The following is a 27,916-nucleotide window of genomic DNA, read 5'->3' as shown; positions in this document are numbered from 1 at the left end:
GACACCACCCTCCCATGCAGCAGGCCAGCTCTGAAGCTTTTCCTGGACATGAATTCAATGCACAGGAAGTGGACCCAGCATTCAACCTTGACTGGGCCACAGAGAAGAGACCCAGGCTAAAGCCACCTGTTCCTGGGAGTCCAAGCTGTCCCGGTGGCAGCTGAGTAACGTGACATCCCAGCTCCCGGACTATCCAGAGGCCCTGGTATCTGCTTTTATTATCCCGTCCCCATTTGTCTGAAAGAATTATAGTCTATTTTTTTGGGGGGGAGGGAGCGGGGGACCAGGGATTGAACTCAGGGGCACTTGACCACTAAGGCACATATCCAGCCCTATTTTGTATTTTATTTAGAGACAGGGTCTCACTGAGTTGCTTAATGCCTTGCCATTGCTGAGGCTGGCTTTGAACTCACAATTCTCCTGTCCTAGCCTCCCAAGCTGTTGGGATTATGTCTGGCTTGTAGTCTACTTTTAATGTGACCCAAAGGACCCTAAGTGATCTATTTTCTGAGGTCAGACCACCCAGAACAGTCTGGTACTGAGCAGGTGCTTAGGAAACACCTGGTGAATAAATAAACCATGCCACCACGAGACTTCTCTGGAGCACTGTCCTGGGAGGGTTCATAGACATGGGCTCAGCTGACTTTCTTTTTTAGACTTTTTTTTTTAAGTTGTGGTTGGACACAACACCTTTATTTTATTTATTTATTTTCTTGTGGTGCTGAGGATCGAACCCAGGGTTTTGCACATGCTAGGTGAGTGCTCTACTGCTGAGCCACAATCCCAGCCCCTGACTTTCTCTTTACCCTTTTTTTTAGTTGTAGGTATCTTTATTTTGTTTATTTATTTTTTTATGTGGTGATGAGTATCAAACCCAGTGCCTTCAACATGCTAGGCAAGCACGCTTCCAATGAGCCACAACCCCAGCCCCACTTTACCCCACTCTTTATCACAACCTGAATCAAGGTACCTTTACCTACCCCTAAAAAACACACAGACCTCGTATTCCTCCCTGTGGGAAAGTGACTCATGTCATGACATGAAAGGGGCATTCTCCAGGAGCAACTCCTTGCTGCACCACCCTTTTCACCTCCAGGGACTCACACATGGCCTAACCCTTACCTCCTTGTACCTGAATTCCCACCTGTGACCTCCAGCATTGCCCTGCAGTTTTCCTTCTCCTGCCGCCATCACTCCAAACCAAGTCTCTCAGGGAATTTCAACTCTGACTGGCTAATGATGACTCCCACGCCAGCCTTGAGTGGAAGGCTACTCAGAGTTCTGGGGCCTAGGTCAGCTTCTAGGTCAATTCAGACACACCTGCCTCACTTCCTGCAGGACATTCCTCCAGGCGACCACCACCCAGGATCTGCCATGCTGCATCCACTGTCCATATACTGCTCTACACGAATCGTGCTCAGGTATGGAATGCTGCGCTGGCCCCTGCAGGACCCTGACCATCATGGCCTTGGATGAAGGCTCCTGAATGGGCCAGGCCTCACCTCTCTCTCCTGGAGTGCTCGCGAGCCAGCTCTCTCCGCTTCTGCCTCTCCCATTCCCGGCGAGCTTTGTCCTGTTCTTCTCGGTGGCGTTTGCGGCGCTCATGCTCTCTTTCCTTCTCCTTCACTCTAGCATGCTTCCCTGAGAGGGAGTGACAGGTGTCACGAGGGACAGCTCCACTTCCCAAAACACAGCTTTGGAGATTAGACGCAAAAACCAAGATGATGGCTTGGGAAAATTCAGATGGGGTTTTATGCTCAAAGACGAGCCAAATGTACTAGTGCACACCTATAATCTCAGCACCTGGGGAGGATGAGGCAGGGGACTGCAAGTTTGAGGCTAGCTGAGGCAGCTCAGTGAGACTCGTCTCCCCAAAAATAAATAAAAAGGGTCAGGGATATAACTCAGCACCCCTGGGTTCAATACCCATGCCAAAATAAATAAATAAGTAAAAGCAATACATAAACTACAAAGTTTTGTTCCTTTATTTGACAGACTTCTATATTATAAAACTAAATTAATTAACCAACTGCATTTATAATAATGAAATTTTAAAAAGGCCCTCTGTTCCTAGTGCCCCTTAGTACCCCTTGATACTGGCATGAGATTAAACCTCTAAACAAGCCAAATCTGTTACTTGAATTTGACCAAATACCCATTCTTTTTTTTTTTTTTAAGTTATTGATGGACCTTTATTTATTTGTTTGTTTGTGTGTGGTGCTGAGAATAGAACCCAGGGCCTCACACATGCTAGGCAAGCGCTCTACCACTGGGCCCCAGCCCAGCCCCACACCCATTCTTTTTTATGTGTGTATTTTTCTCCAATTATTGGATTGACTATTTTTCATATAAATAAATTTTAAAATAATGTAATGAGAGAAAAAACACCAGAAGGAAAATGAAATGGTTATTCTAAAGGAGTTTACTTTTTTGTTAAACTTCTACTCCCTTTGCTATATTCTGGAGAAGGCAGATCATGAAAAAAGGAGAAAAACACAAAGACTACTGGTACCCCCTTCTGCTGAATGGCTGCGATGCCTGCGTTTCTCTTTTCTCTTTTCGTCTTTCCTGTGATGAGCCTTTTCTTTCCGAGACATCTGCTGGGGTGGTTTGATAGCAAGAGAATCATCTTCCTCTCCTCTGAAATAAGATACAAGACACCACATCATGCTGCAAAGCCTAGAGAGAACCAGGCTACTACAGTTTCTCCAACTTAGAAAAAAATTCAGGATTCACAACAGAATAAAGCTGCATTTGATCAATCATTTAAAAAGATAAAGTAGGGGCTTGGGTTGTGGTTCAGTGGTAGAGCACTTGCCAAGCATGTGTGAGGCACTGGGTTTGATCCTCAGCACCATATAAATGAAGTTATTTTAAAAAATGTATCAAGGGGCTGGGGATGTGGCTCAAGTGGTAGCGCGCTCGCCTGGCATGCGTGCAGCCTGGGTTCGATCCTCAGCACCACATACAATCAAAGATGTTGTGTCTGCCAAAAACTAAAAAATAAATATTAAAAAAATAAATAAATAAATAAAAATTTAAAAATGTATCAAGGGCTGGGTATATAGCTCAGTTGATGGAATGCTTGCCTTGCATGCACAAGGCCCTGGGTTCAATCCCCAGCAACATACACACACACAGACACACACACATGATCAAGCTGGGCACGGTGGCGCACACCTGTAATCTCAGTGGCTCTGGAGGCTAAGGCAGGAGAATTGCAAGTTCAAAGCCAGCCTCAGAAAAAAGCAAGGTGCTAAGCAACTCAGTGAGACTCCTGTGTATAAATAAAATACAAAATAGGATTGGGGATGTGGCTCAATGGTGGAGTGTCCCTGAGTTCAATCTCTGGTTATCTGCCCCCCCAAAAGTATCAAATTACACACTTAAATCTTTGTAGTTCATTTTGTCATTTATAGCTCAGTAAGGCTGTTAAAAAGGTCTTAAATGTTATCAACCCTTAAGATCTCAACAATTCTTTTTTTTTTAAATATGTATATTTATTTTTTGTTTTTTTAGGTGTAGATGGACACAACGAAATGCCTTTATTTTTATGTGGTGCTGAGGATCCAACCCAGGTCCCACCCGTGCCAGGTGAGCGCTCTACTGCTGAGCCACAATCCCAGCCCCCAAAAATTCTTTTTTTTTTTTTTTTTTGAGAATTTTAATATTTATTTATTTTTTCTTAGTTCTCGGCGGACACAACATCTTCGTTTATATGTGGTGCTGAGGATCGAACCCGGGCCGCACGCATGCTAGGCGAGCGCGCTACCGCTTGAGCCACATCCCCAGCCCCCCAAAAATTCTTAAAAAAAAAAAAAAAAAAAAAAAAGATCCACACCAAACCCACAAAAACAAAAACAAAAAAAGAAAACACTCACTTAATGGGCTAAACATTTCTGACTGTGGCCCTCTCAGCATTCTACTTTAGATACATATAGAATCTTGAACTTTCAACAACATGCAAATATCTAATTGTATGATCAAAGTGGTGCTGGCCTAACTGAAGAATTATCACTGAGAAAGGAATACATGCTCATTCAGTCTTTGTGTTAAGAGGGAAAATAGGGATAATGGACTCCATCTAGCCTCAACTGTGAGGTGAATCTGAAGTCACAACGCTTTTCAAGTAACAGTGAGGACAGTCAAGACCTCGTTCATGTAGTGCTCCCCAGTCTGCTCACTCTTGCTCCTAATGACTTTGCATTCTCACCTGTCTTCCATAGAATCCTCACGTCGGTATGGTGAGTTCCTGATTGTAATCTCCATGCGGTGATCTCTCAGCTCCCCCTCCTCAAGGGAATCCCGTTTGGAATCCCGGTCATCAGACTAAGAAACAAAGAGAAAATTAGTCACTTTCTTATAAATGTATTTTTAATGATAACCAAACTTTGTCAACATACCAAAGGAAGCTTTCATGAATACTTTGAAAGGATAAATATTATACAATATAAAAAGTAATTCAAATCCCATGGCATTAAAATTACAACTCTCTGTAACCCAAAACCTGGGATAGAAAATTTAAAACCAGCATACGTGACAAAAGATATTAGACCCTGTTAGTTGCTGAGGCTTAAGCCACATTTTGTACACCAAATACTTCTGATACCTCATATAATACTTATATATACTTTGAAATAATCTGTTCCTAATCTTATCAGAAGAGGTTCCTAATGCCAATGCCTCTTATCCAATTACTAAAAATCTTTTGATGTGTTATGCAAATCAAGAAAAATACGAAACATTCATATTAATTTTAAGGCAAGTTCCCACTATATTAAAAATACTTGGAAACGGTACTATGAATACGCTAATAATGAAATGAGAAAAGTTAGTCTGTTCACACTAACGATTCTAGGTTCAGAACATTTTATTCTCCACGTAGACATTCTTATCTAGACACAGCTTCAGTGTTATCAATCTGCTTTCAATGTAAACTGAGCATGTGAATGTTTTTGTTAATTTTTAGAATAGATTTGGGCTCACCTGTGACATTTGGAAGTACAAAAGAACTTCACCGAAGAAGCGTTGTTCTAATGGAAAAATGAGGGCAAAGAAATTAAATCTCCTTTAAGAAAATCACTTACTTAAAAAACATAGCTTACATTTTTTAAGCGTTTTATCTCTGCTTTCTCCTCTTGTTCCTTCCTTCGTTTCTTTTCCTGGAGAATTTCATCTAAAGTTTTCACTTTCCAAGAGTCCTTTTCATCACCCATTTGAGTTAAAACGCTGCAAAAAGAAACATAATTCAAGCGACCTCGGGACACAGCAAACTATGGTTTGATGCTCTGCTGCTTCTGAACTTAGTCACTTTTGAGTTTTCAGCATAAGTCCTCGTGAGGAGGGCTCTGAAAAGTGACTGTTGGCCTCTCGTCTCTTCTCGCTCCTCCGAGGTCTTGGGCAACAGTGCACTCGGCTTTCCCACCGATGGGAACAACACCTACCGAAAGGGATCGCGCGAGGATTACAGGAGATCATCCAGCTAAAAGCTCCTGGCTCAGTGCCTGGCACTCATCAAGCGCTGCCCTTGGTGTCAAAAGAATATGTCAGAAAGACCACTGGGCTAAATGATGGCACTGGCCGCTGGACAGCTGCACCCTCCGTCACAGGGCACCGAGGGGCCGGGGGAGGCAGGTGCTCGGAGAAGGAGCGCCCGGCTCAGGAGAGCGCCGGGGCCCGCCACCCCGTCCGCCCGAAGCTCGGAGCGGGACGCGACCGGACAGCGGAGCGGGAATGTCGCCCGCCGCCGAACCCATGCCCCCTACAGCCCCGAGGGCTGCTCGCTCGCGAGACCTCGGGGCCGCCGGCCGCCCCGCGCTCCCAGGCCCGGGCCGCCCCGCCGCCACTCACCCCAGCGCCACCGCCGCCGCCGCCGCCGCCGGTCCCCGAGCCTGAGAAGAAACAGCGGCCGGCGCGCTCCAGAAGCGTCGTCACTTCCTGCTTTGGCGCCCGATGATGACACACGAGAGTAGGGGCTGGGGAATTCCGACCCAGGACTCTGAGAGGAAACAGCACCTGTCAGGCGTCAGGAGTGTCGCCACTTCCTGTGTCGGCGCATGCTGATGACGCACGGGGCAAGGCAACTTCCGGTCTAGGACTAGAGGCGGGGACGTCCTGGCCTGCTGCGGCTCTGAGCGTCACGGGCTGGTGACGCAGGTGTCGTGGCGCCGTCCCGGGCGAGTCCTGCTCCGAGAGCGACACTGGGGTTGGGCCGGGCTTGTCTGCTCGAGGGGCGGCCGGGTTCAGCGACGCGCTGAGCGCTCTGTTGCGGAAGAGCTGCCTCCTCCCGCGGTTCCCGGGGGCCCGGGGCCCCGCGACGGACCACCGCGCCGCGCTGGTGCTAAGGCCACACCACGCAGCGGAAACCTTCTGAGCCTGGGGAAAGAGCGTCGGGGCTCGGGCTGCAGGAAGCCCCGCTCCAGCCTGTCCACGCGAGCAAATTCTGGATGATCAGACATTTTCCTTGGCATTTTTCTGTCGTAACGACTTCTCTGCTCAGGGGTCCAGTCATTCGATTCACTCCCATTTTGGAATCGCAAATAAAGCCAGTTAAGAACTTTTGTTGTAACTTGGGGGGGAGAGTCCGTGCTCCAGAACCTCGACAAGCGCTCTGCCAGCTACATGCCCAGTCCTTTTTGTTATTTCGAGACAGGATCCTGCTAATTACTCAGCCTGGCAGGAATTTGTGATCCTCCTGCTTCCGTTTGTTTCCCGCCTTGGATGACACGTCTGCCCCATGGGCACCTGGCTGATTTTGTTTTGTTGTTTGGTACCAGAGATTGAGCCCAGAGGTGCTTAATCACTGAGCCGCATCTCACTTTTTAAATTTATTTTGAAACATGGTCTTTCAAAGTTGCTTAAGACCTGAGAAAGGTCTTGCTAAGTTGCTAAGGTGATCCCCACCCCAGCCACCTGAGCTGCTGGGACTACAGGCGTTCAGTCACTGTGCCTGGCTCATAATTTTGTTTGTTTGTTTTAATACTTTTATTTTTTTAAGAGAGAATTTTTTAATATTTATTTTTTAGTTTTCAGTGGACACAACATCTTTATTTTTATGTGGTGTTGAGGATGGAACCCAGCCCCCACACATGCCAGGAGAGCACTTAACCACTGAGCCACAACCCTAGCCATAAGTTTTTTATAAATCTTTACTATATTTATTTATTTTTATGCGGTGCTGAGGATAGGACCCAGTGCCTCACGTGTGTGAGGCAAGCGCTCTGCCACTGAGCCACAACCCCAGCCCTTATAATTTTGTTTTTTAAACGTGTACAAAAATAGAGCAGGGAGAGAGCTTCACAGTGTGATGCTGTTGCATTGTTCTTTTGAAAAGATGCCCTTCAAATCCATGGGCAGTTTTGTTTTTCAGGGTCCCTAAGTCTCACTCAGCCTACAGAATTCAGAACTTTCCTGGGAGACTTGCTAAAATGGGACTAGCATTCCATATATCCATGTCAAGTAATGCTGTGGACTTTTTAAAAAAAGTCCAGCAACATCCTGAATCATTTTGAAGAGACTATTGAAGTTAACCAGCCATGGATCTGAAATGGAAAAATGCAGAAGACTAACAAGAAATAGACAAGGGCATAAAAATGTTGAGGGGTATTGGGATTCTTTCCCCTCTTGAATGAAATGCTTACTTCCCGAATTTTAGTTACCGGAGAGCCTTTATTTTTCCCCTCCCTCCCTGCCAGAAACTGGTGAAGGCAATAAGAAACCGAGTTTGATAATTTTGTTAGCATAAATGGAAGAGATACAAAGGAAAATGGAAGAAGTGCACACTTGACATTAATTCCCCTTTTGCAGAACATGAGCCACTGACCATGGCTACCTTAGCTGCTTCATTTAGACAAAAGTAACCAGGAGGCATCCACAGGATTAATTACACAGTACCAATTTATTACCAGAGTGGAATTAACAGGGATTCACCTAAGTTATTTAAGAGAACCAAATTTTTTGAAAGCATTAATCTAGTCACATAAATACTGAAATAGGTGACACACAAAACAGCATAAACGTTTTGTATGATAGTTCTCCACAGTCTTGTTTGGTATAAAGCAAATGTAATTTGGCTCTGATGCAGGCAATTACTGATATGATTATCAAGTTTTTCAGCGTGGGAATGTCACCCTACTGAAGTCCTCTGGGATGGAGTCTACAATACCCTGAAGGCAGGAGCATATGTCTGCAAATAGTTTAGAAATTGCAAATGAGCTGAATGCACTTTTCCAGAAATGAAAACAAAAGACTTTTCAAACTGAATTTGGATGTCTGAGTAATGGTCCAGCAACTACCAAACCCAGAATCAAGAACCCCAGCAAAACGGAGAAATATCCCAGAGAGTGTGAAGTTGAAGTTTTCTGTGCTGAGTTGGAGTTAGCAGCAACTCACAATCAGCATGACCTGAAGGATCTGCTCTTGGCTCCCTAGACAGGGCAGAGGAGCAGGGATGTTCATCAGGAAAGCTGGGATGTTCTCATTTTTCAATTTAATAGGTGGAGGGCTTAGCCCTGTGGTAGAGCACTTGCCTACCATGAGCTAGGCTCTGGGTTTGATCCCACATAAAAGTTCCAACCAGGCAGTGAACATATTTTAAGAAGGAATGAAGCCCTTGGTAGAAAGCCCCACCCCCCACAAAAAATTGGGACTGGGGCTGTAGCTCAGTGGCAAAGTGCTTGCCTAGCATGCCTGAGGCACTGGGTTCAATCCTCAGCACCACATTAAAAAAAAAAAAAAAAAAAAAGTAAAGGCATTCTGTCTATCTACAACTACTAAAAAAATTTAAAAAATTGATTTCTGTTTATGATAACATAGGTGCTTACTTTTTCCAACCCAGGGTAACAGTGTAAATACTTCCAGACCTTAGAAAGAACAATGCTTGGAGCTGGGCACAGTAGCGCACACCTGTGGCTACAGCAACTTAGCAGGAGGAGGCAAGAGGATGGCAAGTTTGAGGCTAGCTTGGGTGATTTAGTGACTCAAAATAAGAAATAAAAAAGGCTGGGATGTAGCTTGGTGATGGAGTGCCCCAGCACCTAAACAAAACACACAAGCCCATCACTTGGACAGGTATAAAAGCTGCTGTGCCTCTGCTGTCCACTGACCCGTTTTAGTGGTCATTCACAGGGAAGCTAAGCCCACAAGTTTCTGACAAGCATTTTAAGACATGCTACAAAGCAGCTCTATTTTGCTGATTTCTTTATGTAGCATTTTTTTAAACTGTCTCTGACTCACTGTTCATTTTTCAAAAATTAAAGACACATTTTGAATTGTGCAAGAGTATTCTCAACTTCCCAGCAGGCAGACTCTTAATGCTGATATACAGAAAATTATGACTATCAGATTTTTAAAAAAACATTTTATGCAGTTAGTAGTGGAGGTTTTCATTTTTCCCTTGTAGTGCTCTGGATGGAACCCAGGGCCTTGCATACTCTAGACAAGTGGTCGACCACTGAGTTACTCCCCAGCCCCCATGGAAGTTGTTTCAAAATTTGAAATCTATACACATCGAAGTATGGGTTAAGGAAGAAGCAGACACCCCACTGGGAAGGTCTGGTTGGTGTGCTGTTTACAAGGCACAGACCAAGGCCACAGGAGGAGTTACCAGCCCAGCAGTAGTCCAGCACCTGGGCTCCCACACCACATCTGTCATGGTTCCATAAAAGACTAGACAGACATAATAAGAGAGAATCGTCAGTACAGCGCCAAGCCAGGCCTTGGGTATGTCCTAGAAGTGCCAGGAGAAGTAGGGGTTGGTGCAAGACGGGAAGGAAGGTGGGCGTGGGTGAGGGCTTGGTGTTGGCCAAGCTAGGCTTCCACCATCTTCCTGCCCAGGATGTATGGAGGTTTCCAAAGCATCATTACAGGAACTGCCTTGCTTGCTAGTGATTTAAGGAAATCAAAACAAGCTGAGCGCTGCTTTTGAAGCAGGAGGGGAGGGGTGAGTCACAACAGGCAACTTCCTAATTCCACAGGAGATAGCGCACCAGAAATTCCAAACAATACTTGGAAGCCAGGCGCCTGGACCTCTCAGCAAACTCAAAAGTGTCTGCCCCTCACTCTGTGTCAGAGCTTGGTAGCATGTGCTTGGGAGTGGACCAGGCCTTGGTGCAGATCAATCCAACAGCACCACCCAAATGCCACCTCCACCTCTTTTTCTTCAGTTTTGGGGGAAAGCAGAAGAGGAAGGAAACAGAAACCTGGGCAGAATCACACAGGAAAATATCTTCACAGTGGAGGTGACCCTGCGTGCAGGAGCACACAGCTGGCCCATCCTCGCACACAGGCCAGCTTCTTTAAAAAGGCGGCTTGTGGATTAAAAGACCTCATTTTGATCCATCATCATGAAAAACCTTTTCAAGTAGGTGGAAAGAAATGAGGCATAATTATTGCTCTTTGTTTCTGGGAGTTTACTTCTGGGAGGAACTGTTTTCCTGTTCCTCAGCTGAGAACACAACTGGAATACCAGTGAGCTGATGATGGTTGCCCTAACCTGATGAGTGGTGGGGGATAAGCCCGGGAACAGTGGGTGCCAGTGGCTGCAGCCCACAAGCCCAAGCTCAGGGCACAGAGGTTTCAGACTGGCTGGCCAAAGAGTGCATGCACCCAGGTCAGACTCCAGTAGGACGAAGGGCAGAGCCAGTGCCAGCAGCTCTAGTACCCAGTTGAGACTCAGTCCGCCCAGTGGCTGGGGCGCTATCATATCGTGGTCCCTCAGGGGCAGCCATGGCCGTGTGCCTGGACATGGCCACCTGACACACCAGGTCCACAAGCCATGTGGCTGCAGCTTTGTTGGAAAGTCGAGTGTCACGCAGCATAACCTGAGTGCTAAGTGCTCTGCAAGGGCTCCCCTGCTCAGCTGCCCGTCCGCGGAGTCCAGCAGGGCGGTCCAGCAGGAGATCAGGGACCTCAGTACAGCCTGCTTCACACACATGAGTCTGAGATGTGAATGGAGCTAACCCCCCAAAGAGATCTGTCCTCAGCCTCCAGAATGAACCACCACCCCCGAGGTGAGGGGCTCAGTGCCAGGATGTGAAGGGTGAGGGGCACGGTGCCAGGCTGTGGCGGGTGGCTTTTCCCCTCACAGGGCAATTCAGTGGACAATCCCTGTCACATGATGTTGTGGCTATGGCATCAAATGGCAGCCATAGGGCCCTCCATGAGGACAGCTCTGAAGCAGCGAGAGGAGTCTAGCCCCCTCTCTGCAGCTGAGACCTCTGCTTAGGGACCTGTCCGCCTGCTCTGTGTTTTGCAGGCTCCTGTGGCCTTGATGCCCAGGTCTGGCACCTGGGATGGTAGCCCACAGGGGAGACTGTGGCCAGTGTCTGTGGATGGCTGGAGATCAGGCAGCTTCGGTGCCTGTGGTGGCTGGTGTGGGAGCTGAGGTCTCTGTTGGCACCAGGCAGGAAGAAGCTCGTGTTGGCACTGGAGCCCGGGCACATGTGGCCCAGTAGTCCCTTCAGAGGTGGTGGGGTCTGGCCCAGCTGCAGCCTGGTCAGCCTGGGGGTGCAGGCTGGTCCCTCCTCCAGTGCTCAGCTGTCAGTGGAGTCTGTGTCCCACGAGGGCTGGTCCCTGGAGCCTCTGGCCCTCAGCCCACTGTGTAACGCAGGGGGCAGCCCTGGCTGGTTTCCAGGGACCATGCAGCGGCAGGGGGAGCATGCAGTGCCCAGGCAGCCAGGGGCCTCCAGTGTTCAGGGGTGAACATGCTGTCTGGAGTCCTGGGGACCCACTGGTTCTGTGTCGTCCTCGGGGACCCGGCTGGTGGCTGTGGACAGGCTCTGCATGACCTCCTGCTGGTGCTGCCTGGCCTTGTTGTAGAGCAGGACGCCCACCATCACGAGAACGGTGCCCACAGCTGACAGGCCGGTGACCTTGTTGCCGAAGACGATGATGCTGAGCCAGATGGACAAGGCATGCTTCACGGTGCTGGCGACGCTGTGGAAAAGGGGCAGAGGCAGGGGACGCTCAGCCCAGGCCACGTGCAGCCAGCCTGGAGCGTCCTGTGGGCACCCAGGTGGAGCTGCACGGGGCCTGTGGGAGACAGGGCGTCACCCGGTCCCTCCTTCCTTCCCTCTTTCTCTGGGGTCACTTTTTGTGATGAAAAATTTCAAACAGAAAAGTAGAAAAACCTGGCAGCCAACAGCCACATACCCAGCAGCTAGATTTGGTGAATAGCTTTTGCTACATGTGCTTCTTTCTTTCTTTGTGTTGAGATATTTTAAAATAACTCATAGACATTGCACCATTTTGCCACTAAATACTTCAGCCTGTTCTCTAAAGAATGAGAGAAAGGGCCAGGCATGGTTGCACACGCCTATGATCCCAGTGGCTAGGGAGGCTGAAGCACGAGGATCACGAGTTCAAAGCCAGCCTCAGCAACTTGACAAGGCTCTTAGCAACTCATGAGACCCTGTCTCTAAATAAAATACAAAAGAGGGATGCGGGTGTGGCTCAGTGGTTAAGTGCTTTGAGTTCAATCCCTGGCACCAAAAATAAATAAATAAATAAATAAGTACCCCGAGTGGATGCAGCTGAGGCACTTGTCCAGCATGGGCCAGGGCCAGGGCCAGGGCCAGGGCCAGGGCCAGGGCCAGGGCCAGGGCCAGGCCCTGGCCACCACCCTGGCACCATACGCAAAAGGGATCCCTGTTTGGTGCTGCACCTGCTACATTCCGAGTGCTCAGGAGCCATGTGTGGCCAGCGGCTCCTGTGCTGGACAGCACAAAGACAGAAGGCCCCACTCTCACAGACAGCGCCATTGGCTGTTCTGTTGAGAAAAACACTCAGCCAGTCCCAAGAACGTCTCCAATGTCGACTTCTAGTGGAAACCTGTGGGGACGTCTCCTCTCAAGCTCACTGCACTCCACATGGTGCTGGTGCAGAACGGCCCAGCGACTGGGCACGGGGGCACCAGGCGTCACCACGGAAGGTGCCAGACTTCAGGTCTGCTCTGCAAAACACCTGGACACACTGTGCCTCTTGGGAAGCCTCTGCTTACCTGAACGTCACCGGGGAGATCTTCCCCATGAGGGCATACGCAGTGACACTCTGAAGGTGGAACAGGGCACCATCTGTCAGGAGCAGGATCACCAGGTCCTGGCTGTAGCTGAGGCTTGTCCCGCTCCTCCCAATCGTGGGCACGTCCTAGGGCCAGAACCAAAGGCTGCTCTGCTGCCCGCTAAGGAGGGCACAAAGGAAGGTCCCTGCAGAACTGCCACACTCGGGATCCCCCGCAAGCACACAGACGCTGTCACGAGGGACGGCAGAACCACCTCACACTTCTGTGAGGACAGCTACCGCCAAAAGCCAACCAAGCCAGAAAGTGCTGCACAGGGTCTGGGGAAACAGGAGCCTGCGCAATGGTGTGGTGGTGACCAGGGTGGCAGTCCCTTCAGGAATCAAACACAGGTCACTGCAGCATCCCGCAGTCCCACTGCCAGGCACATACCCAAGAAGCTGAAAGCAGGGCCTCCCAGGGAGACATGTGAGCGGAGTTCCCAGCAGCAGCACTCTCGAGGACCAAAACAGGACCAACTCGAGTGCCTATGGATAGTGAGTGGACAAACCAGAGTGGTCTGCCTACACTTGGGGAACACTCGGCCTTAAGGAGGAGCTAGGCTGGCACATGCCACATCAGAGAAGAACCTCAGAAAAGCTGTGCTGGGCGGCGGGCAACCTGGGGACAAGAGCGCCCGTCAGGCGTGTACGAGGCCTGGGTTCCATGCCCAGCACCACACATACAAAAAAGGTCGTGCTGATCAGACACAAAAGACAAGCACTGTGGATCCCACCAGCAGGAGCCCTCAGAGGAGTTGACTGCCCAGAGCCAGAGAGGAGGTGGTGGCAATGGGGCTGGGGACGGAGGGAAGCCCTGGACAGGGTGCAGGTCTGGGCTGGAGAGGAAGTTCTGGGTGGGCTGTGTGATGGACACTGGGAACATGTGCTGCTTAGTGCCCCTGGACTTGACAGGATCGAGACAGGAAGCTCTTGTCCTGTGCGTTTCATCACGATAAAGAAATATGCAGACACGCAGCACGCTCCAGCTCTGAGAAGGTGACCCAGGAAACGCCCTCGTGGGTGTACGGCACACGGGTGGGAGAAACTCGCCACTGTTCCCAAGAGGAGAGGGCGGGAGGCAGCCAGGGCCCCCAGCTGGGCGTGTCCATGGTAGAGGGAGAGGTCTGCACAGGTGTGACGCGTGCATGGTGCGTGCGTTGGCACACGCGTGGACTCACACCATCACGCACAGGTAAGTGTGGCAGTGAGGCCAGGGAGGGCAGCTCGGGCTTCGCTCCTAACACTGACTGTTCTGCAGCAGGCATTTATCACTTGCTGCACACCTGTGATCCCAGCGACTTGGGAGGCTGATGCAGGAGGATGGCAAGTTCAAGGTCAACCCCACAACGTAGTGAGAAAAGTAAAAAGGGATGCGAGTGCAGCTCAGTGGTAGAGAGCCCTGCATTCAATCCCCAGCACTGCAAAAATTAAATCCAGTTAAAAAAATAATTTAAACAAATCTAAAAATCCTCACACAGATATATCTGCAAGTTGCTGCAGCTGTGGACAGCTCCTGTATGTACAGCCCACTCCAAAGCACATACCCCCCAGCCATCCACTCGCAAAGGTAAGTCATTGTGTCAGAAATTGCCAGAGAGATGGGGCCCAGCTACAGTGGGAGGCCCACTTCTAAAACCCACCATGAAGAAGATCCAGGCAGGGATCAGCATGGCCATGGCAGCAGCGCTGGTGTAGAACTGCAGCTCCGGGGCCCTGTGGGGACAGAAGACTCCTGACCTCCCCGTGCCTGGGGGCCGGATTTCCCTGGGGATTTCATGAAAGAACACATCACAGTGCTGACACACAGACGTGGACACCCATGGCTGCCCAGAACTGAGAAGGCAATGAGGACCAGGCTGGCTGTCAGACAGGCCTACAAGGAAGCTGAAGGGTCCTTTCCCTGAGTTTTCTTTTTCTCCTATTTTTTTTTTGGGGGGTTGGGTATCAGGGATTGAACTCATGGGAGCTTGACCACCGAGCCACATCCCCACCCTATTTTGTATGTTATTTACAGACAGGGTCTCACTGAGCTGCTTTGCGCCTTGCCTCGTTGTTGCTGAGGCTGGCTTTCAACTCATGATACTCCTGTCTCAGCCTCCTGAGCCGCTAGGAGTACAGCCATTCCACCATGCCCGGCCTTCCCCTACTTTTTGACAAAATACTTCCAAAGCCCCCTAAGCCCCGGAGGAAACAGGTCATGTCTTCCAGGAGCATCTGGAGTCTTCTTTCTTGGCACTGGGGATGGAACCCAGGGGCACATGACCACTCCCTTGCCACATCCCCAGTCCTTTTTATGTTTTATTTTGAGACAAGAGCTCACTAAATTGCTGAGGCTACAGTTTGAACTCTAGGTCTTCCTGCTTCAGCCTCCCAAGTCACTAGGATCACAGGTGTGTGCCATCCTGTCCAACAGTATTTGGAAACTTAAATGGGCAAAAGTCCTCATGGGCCTTACAAAATCAGATGTCCACCCTCTGTGATACTTACGAGAAACGGTATTTGTCCCCGCTGAGGAGCTTTTTTGAAAAAACATTCTGCAAACTAGAACAGAGAGAAGAGAAGGTTAAGGATGGAATTGAGTCGGCGTGGCCCTCAGGAGAAGGGGCTGGGCTTCCTGTTAACAGTGACATTAATGGCCATGCCTGGTGGACAGCGCTGAGCACCTGCTGGGAGCAGGTGCCCCACCAGGGGTTCCAAGCATCTGCCTGCTTGGGAGGTGGGCACCATGCCGCCCCTCACAGGTGGGCAAGAGGAAGTACTCAGGGTCCTGTCTCCGGTTTCACAAAACCCTTCTTGGATAAAACTCCCATGAGTCACAGCCTGCCTCAGTCAGGCACCTGGGGCTCTCAGAGGCGGGCATGACTGAACAGAACAGACTTCACCTACATGGAGACCCTGTGGGAAAACACGGCCAGAGCTCACGAACACCAGGCTGTGGGGACACACACGGCTGGGGTACACAGGACATGTGTCTTCGCCAGCACCCAGCACAGTGTGAGCTGTGACTGACTACGCCAGCATCCTAAAGGACAGGCGATGTGAGCACTACTGGCCCGCCATGGGCCCGGACTAGGGCTCGGGCTCAGGCTCGAGATTCTGTGACCCTGGCCCCAGCCCCTCCAGAGGTTCCCAGCTCCGGCAGGCAATCTATCTGCCTTAAGATGCTCCAAGGACAGCCAGAAACCAGGACCTCGAGCACAGGATTCAGCAGGCTGCCTGTGAACACGAAGTCCTGCCTGTGTATGAACAAGAGGCCTTCCTGCAAATCAGGCTGTGGACACCTGATGCCGTGATGCCCCTCCAACAAGCTGACAGAGACCTACCACACACACAGGTGGTGCGGCCCTGGCACGCTCCTAGGACACAAACACAGTGCGAGAGAGTGGCAAGGGCTGTCAGGAGCTCAGGATACAGCTCAGGGTGGAGCTCGGGGTGGAGCCTGGGTGGAGTGTGGAGCTCGGGGTGCAGCTCAGGGTGGAGCTCAGGGTGAGCACCCCAGTTCAACACCAGGACCAAAACAGAAAGATGATTTCTGTCTTTTAGAGGCAGCTGCACCATTCAGACTTGCCAGCTCTTCCCTGCTGTGAGAGGAGTGCCAACCTGCTCCTGGAAGCCTGGCTGCTTTTCCCCACCTCACTCAGAAATGAGAGGGGCCCAGCAGTAGTCAGTAACCCTGAGAGAAGGTTCTGCAGGGCTGACAACGGGTGGGGAACCACCTGCTTTGCACCCATCAAAACAGTGGCTGGAAGGCGTCCTGGCCTCTGCCTGCACAGGACCCCAGCAACACCGCACGCCTCCCAGGGCCTGGCTATGTGGCAGTTTCTTGCCACCAGAGGTGGCCTCTTTGCAGCTGAACGTGGATGGCCACTTCACCAGGAGAGCAGACGCACCTGTGAGCACCACCATGACCCAGAGCCTTGCTCAGCCCGAGGCCTGGTGACGGTCAGCCGGAGCAGCGTCTGAAGCAGGACTGCACCCTCAGGGTCAGGCTTGCTTCTGAGAAGAAGGTGTCTCACTGGGGACTCACCGCTTCACTGCTCAGGAAAAGGGACTGGGAGCCCTGCTGAACCGCAGGAGTGGCTCTGAGCCAGCCTGGGCGCGAGCACCCGTGGGTCCAGGAGGAGGGCCAGCGCCATTTCCAGGCACCCCCATCCTGCACATCTTTAGTGACTCACCAGTCCATGATGTTGGTGGACAATGCAGCTGAGAAGCCCAGGATGTTGAAGCTCATCTCAGTGGCTGTGCACAGGGCCAGGCCTCCCATGACGGGGATGAGGGACAGGTTTACCAGCAGTCCTGGAGGGCAGGACGCACAGGCAGGACTGGCACAGATCCCTCCAAGGGCCCAGGCACCTCCCACCCCCTCGGATGACAGGTGGGGCTTTCACTTTGACTCAAAAACAAATGCCACCGGCTCCTCAAGTCACAGGGAGACAAACCAAGAGGAAGCCCAAGTAAGGCCCACCCTGCAGCAGCCTGCACACTGGGGCCCTCAGAGACCTGAGACCCACAGACACGCTCTGGCCACATGGAGACAGGGGAGGGCCCCAGAAACGACTGCCCGTCCTAAGATGAGCCCAAGAGCTGAGGCTGAGATGGTGGAGCCACTGGAGACAGGCCCCACCCCGGACACACTGCTGCCTGTCTCTCCACCAGGCTGGGGCCTGAGGCACAGCTCCCTCTGACCTGCGAGCACCCTACTCCTGATCGGCACAGGAGACATCTGTCAGGTGGCCCGTGAGGCACTCATGACCCTAAGCAAATGTCAGGGAGGGGAGGCCAGGGGCCGGCACTTTGTGACCCCAGGGCTGTAGCTGCTCTGAGCTGGCGCACACTGTACGGAGGACAGGACGGTGAGCCGGGCTCCAGGGCCACTCACCTGTGTACTCCCCCAGGATCATCCGAGACATGATCACAGTGAAAATAGGGGCAGAGCTCTTCACTGTCTCGGCAAAGGAAACTGCCACGTTCTTCAGGCTGACCAGCCCCAGAACCACTGTTGCGAACCTAACAGCAAGCACGGGCATCCTCAGCACTGGCACTCTGGGTCAGACCAGCCTCGCCAGTACCACCCTGCCGGCCATGGCTTAGCGCCCCGAGTGTGACTCCCTCAGGTGGCAGGACACCCGGGCAGCACCCTGGGAGAAGGCACCTTCCCTCCAGCTGATGTAAACTGGTTCTTGACAAAGAGTCTGGTGAGGACACACGGCATGGAGACGCACAAACTGCCTCCTCAGGCCCAGGCCCGACACTCCCCAGCAGGGCCCCAGCCACGGCCGGCAGAAGCGCTCCCACCATCAGTGGTCAGAGGCATCTCATGCCTGGAGTAACCGGACACTCGGCGAGTGCCAGTCTTTACCTCATCAGGCCCACAAAGAGCATGGTCACGATGAAGTTGGGTGGGTAGGCCAGCCGGGGCTTGTGCTGGTATAGGCAGCAGGGCAGGCACGTCTTCACACACCCGATGACCGTGGTCGACAGCATCTGCACGGCACCTGAGGGGCGCGGGGGCCACGCTGACCACACTGCCCGCTGAGCCCTCCGCCCACATTCCCTCCCGGCCGGGCACTACCTAGCATGCTGGGTTCGCCCTCCAGCAGGGACAGGATGTACTTGTTGAGGAACAGCGTGCAGAAGCTGAGGAAGAACCAGAGCGACAGGTAGCTGAGGGCCCGCGGGCTCCACACGCCCAGGCCTGACTCGAGGACCGTGGTCTCCGTGATGGTGACAGTGAGCAGGCTCTCCTCCGGGCTGCCCTCGCTCCTGGTAAAGGCCATCTTCTCACTTCGGTGACCGAGAAGAGCGCCCCAGGCTAGAGCCGACTGTCCCTTGGGCTCCTCTGCAGGGTCGGGAGCGCTCTCCGGAGCCTCGGGTTTGGTGGAAGATGACATGCTGGGGTCCTGCCCGGGAGAACCAGCTTATCTGGAGGGCGGGCAGCATAGGTCACGGCCACTGCCCAGGTGCGAGGATGCTGGCAGAGGAGAGGACGCCGTGGTCCCGACTGGCACGCACATGGCCCCTGACACTGCCTGTCCCCAGCAGGGCGCGGGAGCAGAGGCTGGGCTGCTGAGGAAAGGAGCTCAGTTACCACGAGAAGCCCCAGAGCCAGAGCTGCAGGGGAGCTGAACAGCGCATGTGCACTCAGGCTTGTCTTCAGGTCGACAGAGAGTCCACTGCCCCTAAAGAATGGACCAACTCCAGGGCCACACCCAGCTGACCCTCCTCTCCCTCACACAGAAGCTCTCTAGCAGGTCCTGAGGGCTGTGTCCACAGTGTAGGCCAGGCTGACCTTGGCCCTTCCTCTCCCACCCCACCCAGAGCCCTGCAGGCCTTGGTCACTGCAATAGCTCAGCCTCAGTGGTCACCCTCCTCTGGGCTCGCCCTCCTTCCTGGCAGGAGACCAAGACCACCTGCCCCCAAGACCCTGCTGAGCTCCATGGTCTCCAGGCGGAGGCTGCCCCTGCCCGTGCCCTGCCTCAGGCCTGTACAGCCATGCTCACGCCAGATGGCCACTCCTACAGCTGTGGGCAGGGCCAGATCTGCCCACCTTCTCCCTTGTGCCAGGGCACTCTCCTAGTTCTTGCTCTATACAACCCTCGGTGACAAAGGCCTGCTCCATCACAAGGACCAAGGTCCCCCTTCCAAAGTAGACAGAGCCTCTGGAGCACACTCCTGGGTCCTGGGTTCCTGCCTCGACACCTGGCCACACTTTCTTCTCTGGATTCAGCTTTGCATTTAAAAGGGCGCCCTTCACCTTCCCTTGCTCTCCCAGTCACCCGGCCTGCAGCAGGGTGGCTCTGCTTGTCCCTGAACTCCCCAGGTCCACCTCGGGACAGCCCCACCCACACCTCACGTCATGGGTGAGTCCTACGCTGCGGCCTCCCAAGGCCTCCCGGCTCCCTGCTCATCCACCTGTGTGCTCCAGGCTCCCCAGACAGCCGTGGAGACCCAGCCCGACGCCCCGCAGTGTGACTGCGACCCTTCCCTGCTCCTGGTGCAGGGCAAGGCTGGAGGCTCTGCGGTCAGCCCCCACCCACAGCTCCACCCATCTGTCCAGCCAGCTATTACTGAGCCAGCAAACGCAGTCTCTCTCAGCCACCCACGTGCACGGGTCCCGCTGCCCCAGGGTGAGGACGGCTCATCCAGTCCTCATTGTCCCAGCACAGCAGCACCATCTGCCCTGGTGACCATGCTGCTGGCTCTTTACTGGGCTCTGGCCTGAGATGGGGACACAGGGAGAGCTTGCTCTATCCCACCCCTTCCTACCGGGTCCAGGGCTGGCTGGAGGTAGACTGGTCACCTTGCCATCATCCAATGCCCTGGGCACTCTGGGGGCTCCTTTCTGAAGCCGCTAAATAGCCCGTGGGACTAGCCAGCACAGCCCCCTCCAGATGGCTGCCCACGTGCCTTCACCAGCACACCACTGCCAGGGGGCTGTTTCCCAGCCCCTGTGGGTGCCACCTTCCACGGCCGACCCAGATCTTGATAAGGAGACCAAGCGGCACCCTGTCCCTCCGGCCTGGGACCTGTCACACAGGCGCTGCCTGAGCTTGGGGGAACACCACCAGCTCCCACTGTCCCTGTTCTCTGCAAGGGAAGACGAGGTGCGTGGGCTTCCTGTCTGGCGACGGAACACAGTCTGGACTCAGAGCACAGGCCTCTCAGCTCACCCTTGGCTGAGCAGCTCCCTCTGCCAGGAAGGTCTCCCACGGTTCCTGCTGAGGAAGTCACGGCATTCCAGGCAAAGCTGCCACAGAAGCAGGTCTTGCTGGCCCCAGAGCCCAGGGCCCTTGTCTCTGCTGAGGCCATGAGGCTGTGTGACACGGGCAGCGTCATCCAGGGCTGGAGGCAGCCTGACACCTGCCCTCCCACTGCTCACTCTGGTCGTGAGATACCAAGGGCCCAGGGTGCCACCTGGGACGCTCTGTTCCTGGCCAAGGCCTCATAGAGGAGCCAGACACATGGTCCCTTCACCTCACTACCGCAGCGTTCCCTGAGAACAGGCTGCTGTGCCACTCCTCCACCAGCCAGCACCTGGGCCACACCAGCACCCACAGGGTGAGCTCCCTGGCCATAGATGTGCACAGGACAGCACAGGAAGTCATCATACAGACCCTTTCTCCCATGCACCCGCTGCATGACCTCAGTGGCCACTGTCTGCCCTGCTCCTGTGCCCACGCCATCCTCTGCCCTGTTCCCCTCTCCACTCCCAAAGGACATTGATATGGTGCAACCTCCTCCCGAGGCTGCAGTGGCCAGCAGAGAGGCCACAGCACCTTGAGAACGCCCCCTCACTTGTGCTCAAGGGTGGACAGGCGGACAGCCTCTGTGCCGCGCCACCCCTGGGTCCCAGGCCCTGTGCACATTGCTGCCCAGGGTAGTTGGCAGGACAGAAGCAAACAGATTCCAGAGACTCTGCAGGATGTGACCTTTCTAGCTAGAGCAGGTGACAGGAGCAGCAGGCGAAAATCACCCAGGCACTTCCTAAGCCAGGTTTAGCAAGAGCCAGGCGGCCCCGGGAGGTGTGCTCCCCTGCTGGAGCTCTGCGGAGTCACTCAGAGCAAAGACGGCCAAAGAAGAAAACAGCCGAGTGTCTCACGGAGGAGCTGGCAGCGTGCCTTCACAGCCGCAGGCCAGGAGGGAAGCCAGGGCCGGGGCTCCCCTGCCAGGGGCACACCTGAGACTGAAGGGGCAACTCCAGGCTCCGAGAGCAGTCGAGGTGCACAAGCCCACAGGCCAGGGCGTGACGGTTACACACCAGGGTTCCCATGAATCTCCTCAAGTCCAGCCACTCTGCCAGGACCACTGTCAGATCTGGGAACACATCACCATGGAAACACTGCCCGACAGCTGAGAGGTGCAGGGTAAGGTGAGTGGCCCTGGGCCCAACCGCCTCTCTCCCGGATGCCTGCTCAGCAACTCTGGAGAGGGCCATCAGGTCTTCATGGGGCCTGGTCTCCAGTGCGCACTTCCCGGAGGCCGAGGGGAGGCAGAGTTCCCTCTAATGCTCCACTTCTGGGACCAGTGCATCCTGCTGCCCAGGGCTTGCCTGAGCCACTCAATGCAGAAACTCCATTCTACCCCAGAGAGGCACCGGCAAGTAACAGCATATTCCCATCACTCAGGAAATGCCAAAGGTTTTAAGAGTCCTGTGCCAGGAACTAAGGACAAAGACCAAAAGTAATCTCAAGATTATCTCAGGCCCCCAAACAGCTGAAGTCCCAGGAGAACTGCAGGTGTGACTGCCAGCTGCCAGGATGCAGGATGGAGGGAGCGCCTGGGAGCCCTTCCTGCAGACCCCCTGCCCTGCCCTTGCTCCTGCTCCCTGGAGTTGAGACTGGCCTCCACTGCCTGTGGAAGGCCCCAGCAGAAAGGTGGGGTGTGCCAGTCCCTGGCTGCCTGCGTCCCTGCAGCCATAGCCTCCACAAACTGGCCTTGGCTTGCTTTGTAGGGCTCCCTCAAAACAGAGCCAGGCTTGGGGACAAAAGTTTGCACCAGGGGGGCGGGGCAGAGAGGGCAGGAGGAGTAGTGGAGGTGGTGGCCACTCCCTCCTTTCCGGGAAACAGCAGAGCAACCCAGTGGACAGGGCGATGCCCACAGCCGCTGTTCTTCAGGCTGAGTTCGGAGCTTCTGTGTCCTCCCAGGCAATGGGCCACAGTGCCACCCCCAGGACAGGCGTGGACATTGTGGGACAGGCTCTCACTGCCTCCCTGTGTTCCGCTGTCCATCTCCTGAAAATGCGGAGCTGGAACCCAGGGAGCCAATGGCCTGCGTTGTCCAGCTGCTAGGACACACGGCCGAGTGTGCACATGTCCAGGTCCACCTGTCCTCCCAGTGAGGCAGCCTGTGTGCTGCTGGTAGCATCTGCGTGGTGAGACCAGCCCATCACTGGCCATCGGCCCGATGGCACTGGGTGAATCTTGAGCTCCCCTCAGGGTCCAGGGCAGAGAGGAGCAGGTGGGGGACCTGGGCCTCTCAACAGACCCACCTGCTACCCACCACATCTAGAGCAGGGCCAGGAGACCTCAGCTTCGGGATGCATGCTCACTCTCGGCATGTCTTCAGGACAGTTGAGCTCTCTCAAATGCTCACTCACCTATTATGACCCATAGGTGCCATGAGGAGGGAGCAGGGCCAGGTGAGGGCCAGCAAGACCCACAGGCTTTACCCAGGCCGCTGTCCTTCCTGGAGGCCCTGGACAAGGGGGCTCTGCACCCACCTGGCCTCTCTTCCACCCCGGTGGCAGGAGCCTGCCGGAGCACCCTAAACACCAGTGTGGACGTCTGCGACAGAATTCAAGGAGGCCGAGGCCCAGGCAGCTGAGGGCTCACTGCTCCAGAAGCCCAGGTCGTGGGGGAGATGAGGAGGGGAGGCAGCCACAGACCCCTGGCAGGCAGAGGAGCCGTCTCTGGGGAATGCGGCAGGACCAGGACCTGCCAGGGGCCTGGAACAGGGCGCCTGCACCTCCAGTGGCCTCCAGGGCCTCTTGGCAGAAACCAGCAGAGACGCACAAAGAAATGAGCCCAGAGAGGAAGGAGGGAGAAGAGCGAAGGGAGAACCTCAGCTGCCACAGACCTGAGACAGCCTCGGCTCCAAGAGGCCTCCACCAAGCAGCACGCCAGGGCCAGGGACGCTAGTCAGAGAGGCAGAAGCAGCATCTCACCAGGTCTCACCAGGGAGCTCCTCAGCGACTGGGAGGCTCTGAGACCTGTCACAGCTGAGAAGAAGCCAGGGAACAGGAGGCGGGCAGAGCCCAGAAGGGGACCGCAGAGGCAGGAGCAAGTCCTCTTTGCTGAAACACTTCCGCTGTGGGGCCGGAGAACATTTAGATACAGATCAATGCTGAGGATCAAAGATCAAGGATCAGCAGCTACCAGGCCGCCAGCAGGGAGGAGAGGCTGCCTGCAGCCTTGGGGTGGACCCAGAGGCCTGAGGACAGCAGTCTCTACAGCTGCCAAACAGGACACCATCAGGCAGACAGACCAGCAGACAGAGCCATCAGGACTGACAGGTAGGGAAGAACCAAGCCCTTGCACAGAGCTTGGCAGCAGAGCTGCACCCTGCGAACCCTCTCCCCACAGAAACCAGGACCTGCATCACCTGCAGGTGAAGGACAGGAACCTGTGGCCAGAGGCAAAGCTCCAGACAGGAGACCAAGGCTTGAGCTCCGACCACCCCAGAAGGGGTCTTCCTGCACCATGGCAAACCTAACCCAGAAAGGTGTCAGGCAGGTCTGAAACACATAGGTGGCACAGTCCTGGCACCCACCCGGGGGGACCCCAGGGGGCACCACAGCCTGTGGACTAGTCCACTACACTGTGTTGGAGTTAACTCCCCACGGCAGACAGTCACACCGAGACCAAGTAAAATGTCAACGTTGAGGTAGGCAGAGGGTGCACAGGAACGCTCACATGGCTCTTCCCGAAGTCTGAACTTTTCTTAAAATACAAAGTTTGAAGTCTGGGTGTGGTGGCCCCATGCTCAGGAGGCTTAGGTAGACTGAGGCAGGAGGATGGCAAGTTTGAGGCCAGCCTCAACAACTGAGCAAGACCTTGTCTCAAAATAAAATATAAGGGCTGGGGATGTGGCTCAAGCGGTAGCGCGCTCGCCTGGCATGCGTGCGGCCCGGGTTCGATCCTCAGCACCACATACCAACAAAGATGTTGTGTCCGCCAAGAACTAAAATATAAATATTAAAAATTCTCTCTCTCCTCTCTCTCTCCTCTCACTCTCTCTTAAAAAAAAATATATATAAAAAGGGCTGGGGGTGTGAGGCAGTGGAAGAGGACCTCTGGGCTCAGTCCCCAGTGTTTAAAAAAAGAAACGAAACAAGAGACCATTTACTCTCTGAGTCCCTCTTGCTGTGCAGGCACACAGTGAAGAGGTGAAGATCAGTAGCTCCTCGTGTGGTGAGGGCAGGGGCCCCTTTCCACCTCCTCCTGGGGCAATCCCTTTGCTCAGGGTCTGGAAGCCAGGCCTGCACAGACCCTCTGCAGGGGGTATGGGGTCACCTCAGAGGCTGTCTACTCCAGCCTCACCCCAACAATCAGGGATAAAAAGTCAACCCCCCGAGACAGCACTTCAAGCCCACACTGACCAAAGTCAGTTCCAAAGTTTTTGCAAGGTGGCATGGGGACAGCAGGCAGCAGAAGTGAACCAGGAGCAGCCACCTCAACAAGGTGCGAGTGACCGAAGGAAGGACACTCTTCCACCTGTGCCTGGCTCAGCCTGGGGCTTGGATCCTGCGCAGCATCCACTTGGGGAGGCCACAAGACCCCTGGGGGCTTGTCAGCCCCTCTCAGGCCACATGGGGTTGAGCCAGAGCTACACAGTCTAGCAAAGCCTGGAGTCCCCACTGGATTGGGCCCACCATCCCTCTTGGCCTCAGTGACTCAATTCCTATTCTGCAAAGGACTGAGGTCAGCAGCCATCTGGTACACAAATGCTGGAAGGGCGTGCATGGCCAACCTCACCTGGGGACAGAGCTGCTAGAGCTGGGGAGTGGGCGTACTGCCCACCTGCTCGGGCCAGAAATGGAGCGGGGTGGCTCCTGTCCCTCCCGCCCCAGCCGGAAGGATGTGTGCAGGTTGGGCTCACAGGGAACAAGCTGCACAGTACTGAGCCCCAGTGAGCGGGCAGATGCTGGGCTTCAAGGTCCCCGAGCTGCCAGCACTGCGTGCACCAGACCTGCTGGCCAGAGAACGTTCTGTGGGATCACAGAAAAGATGCCACTTTTCACGCCAACATCTTCACTGTCCCTAGATTCCAGGCCATGGACCCAGTTCAGAAGCTGTTCTGAAGCAAAGCAGATGTCACCAGGTGTTCTGCCTGACTGGTCTCCATTTTGGGTGAGGGTGTCAGGGCACATCCACGCTTGACAAATCCTGCTCATGGGGTTCCGAATCCTCACCCGAGTGGCTCCAGCCTCTGCCTGGCCTGGGGCTGCCTGCTAAGCTCTGGTCTCCCAAGTAGAAACTGGAAGCCCCCAGGAATACACACCAAGGAGTGGCCGAGGAACTCAAGCACAGAGTGCGGACAGATGCTGCCCGCCACCCTCGGCCGGGATGCCAAGCTTCAGCACACAGCACGGTACCGGCTGTGTCCAGCTCCAGCAGGGGGACACCAAGTCCATTTTTATTCCTTTTCTCTTCTACATTCTCTAATTTTTCTACACTGAAAATGGATAATGTGAATGTGAAAACCTTCCTATTTCCTCTTTTTGTTTTCTTCAGTACTGGGGACTGAACCCAGGGCATTCTACCACCCCCGACCGACCCTTTCTAAATTTTTACTTTTGAGATAGAGCCTTGCTGGCTTGACCAAGCTAGCCTTGAACTTGCCAACCTCCTGCCTCAACTCTCCCAGTCACTGGGATCACAGGCCTATACCACCAAGCCCAGCTTGCACTTCTGTCTTAATGTCCCTTTTAATGTTAATAGTTTCATTCGGTGTTAAAATGTTATTTGCAAACTTATAAAGTACACTGAATTTGGGGGAAAAGGACCTTTAAAAAAGCCACTGAAGAAGAAATTCCTGTTAAACAGTGGTGTTGTACTTTTTGTTTTATTCTTTTGTAGAAGCCTGCAAAGATGTTCCCTGCTCAGAGAACAAATTTGCGGGGAACTGCCTGTTTGTCAGAATGCCGGGAACACGACGGTTAAAGCAGACTCCCCGCGCGGGGACCTGCAGCTCTGGGCCTGGCTGGGGCAGCGCTGCCACCTCGCAGGGCCCTGCCCTGCACCGAGGTTCCAGTTTCCCAGCGTGCTGCCCTCCCGACGGAGGAAGGGGCGACTTCGCGAGGCACATGCCATGGGGCCCTGGCCCCTGTTGGGCACCTCCCTACCCGCGTCCCCGGCCCCACGTGTCCAGGTCCACCGCCCGACTAGTGTCCCGGGTTCCCGAGACCCCGCCCCCGCCCTGTGTCCCCGCCCTACCTGTGTCCCCGGCTCCTGAGACCCCGCCCCCCGCCCTACCTGTGTCCCCGGCGCGCGCGGCCGCCGCAGGAGGGACCGAGGCCGCGTCTCCGCGCGGACGACCGCAACGTGGTTGCGCGCGGGGCAGAGAGGACCGACCGGCGCGGGGCGCGGGGGCCGCCCGCCCGCAGGGGTCCCGGGCCAGGGCCGACGCGGGGCGGGCGGCGGCGGCGCGCAGTCATTCGTGCTGGCTCACGTGCTCGGCGGACACCGCCCGGGCGCGGCGGGCCGGACCCGCCCACCACCGCGGCCGGCCGGAGAGGGGGCGGCGCTCGTGTGCACCGCGAGGCCTCGCGGGAGGGGCCCGCAGGCCCGGGCTGGAGCGGGGACACGCCGCGGCGGGGGCCGGAGGTGACGCACAGGAAGCCGGCGCACTCCTCGCCACCCTGCGGGCGCCCGCCCCTCGGTGCCCCGCGCGCCCGGCCGGCCGGGAAGGCCGCGGCGGGACAGCCTCGCGGCCGCTGGGGCCGCCCTCGGAGCCACCCACCACGCCCGGCGCGCGCTGGTTGGCCGAGCCACGGAGGACCCGCCCCGGGGCGTGGCTTCAGGGCCGTCCCGCGCCTGCGCGGCACCTGCGGTTCCGGGTTCCGCCTGTGGGCGGCCCAGCCTGCTGCGGTGTGCTCTTGTGCGACGTCACGGCAGGGCCAGAGGCTTAGCTTTGAAAGTTATTGTGCGGTACTGGGGGTGGAACCCGGGGTGCCCTTGTAGTGGCACTCTCTCCCCCACAGGAAATCGAAATTAAACTTCTCCAGAAGGCGTCTCCATAATTGATCTTAGGAATATCAGCAAGAGCCTCTGCAGGAGCCCAGGGTCCTGAGCTTCCTGGCTCCTGATACCTTCCCTGGCCCCCGGCCTGAGCGGTCAGCTCGCCAGGTGTGCAGCACCGC

At 54.5% G+C, this 27,916-nt stretch overlaps 2 protein-coding genes across 10 annotated transcripts in view; both read right to left on the bottom strand.

Annotated features, from left to right (window-relative positions):
- The window catches only part of LOC308655244 (cyclin-dependent kinase 11B), a 143,784-nt gene that overhangs the window by 13,073 nt on the left and 102,795 nt on the right, over window positions 1-27,916 (bottom strand). For 2 of the 6 annotated variants that reach the window (XM_081305193.1, XM_081305194.1), the window contains exons 1-5: window positions 5,851-5,998; window positions 5,106-5,229; window positions 4,214-4,329; window positions 2,513-2,640; window positions 1,503-1,641 (exon numbers count right to left, since the gene is read on the bottom strand). In XM_081305193.1, the coding sequence (XP_081161319.1) occupies window positions 1,503-1,641; window positions 2,513-2,640; window positions 4,214-4,329; window positions 5,106-5,216 (494 nt within the window). In that variant the 5' untranslated portion in view covers window positions 5,217-5,229; window positions 5,851-5,998. Of the gene's footprint in view, window positions 1-1,502; window positions 1,642-2,512; window positions 2,641-4,213; window positions 4,330-4,986; window positions 5,034-5,105; window positions 5,230-5,850; window positions 6,018-27,916 lie in introns of those variants that run through there. The other 4 variants (XM_081305195.1, XM_081305196.1, XM_081305197.1 and 1 more) reach the window with 4 other exon arrangements.
- Window positions 7,664-27,512, bottom strand: SLC35E2B (solute carrier family 35 member E2B). 4 transcript variants are annotated; one of them, XM_081308097.1, is made up of 9 exons: window positions 27,030-27,512; window positions 18,629-19,122; window positions 18,416-18,551; window positions 17,936-18,063; window positions 17,232-17,352; window positions 15,544-15,597; window positions 14,697-14,820; window positions 12,998-13,143; window positions 7,664-11,934 (listed from the first exon to the last, which is right to left on the bottom strand). In XM_081308097.1, exons 2-9 carry the CDS (start codon window positions 18,945-18,947, stop codon window positions 11,691-11,693), a joined length of 1,272 nt encoding a protein of 423 aa, XP_081164223.1. In that variant the 5' UTR covers window positions 18,948-19,122; window positions 27,030-27,512; the 3' UTR covers window positions 7,664-11,690. The 4 variants fall into 4 exon arrangements, with proteins under 4 accessions (XP_081164223.1, XP_081164224.1, XP_081164225.1 ...); XM_081308098.1 differs by having other exon boundaries at window positions 18,629-19,119; XM_081308099.1 differs by lacking the exon at window positions 27,030-27,512 and adding an exon at window positions 26,991-27,003.

The sequence above is a fragment of the Spermophilus citellus genome, assembly GCF_964194105.1.
Source record: "Spermophilus citellus genome assembly, chromosome: 9".
NCBI classification, from domain to species: Eukaryota; Metazoa; Chordata; class Mammalia; order Rodentia; family Sciuridae; genus Spermophilus; species Spermophilus citellus.
This window is presented reverse-complemented; position numbering and strand designations above follow the sequence as displayed.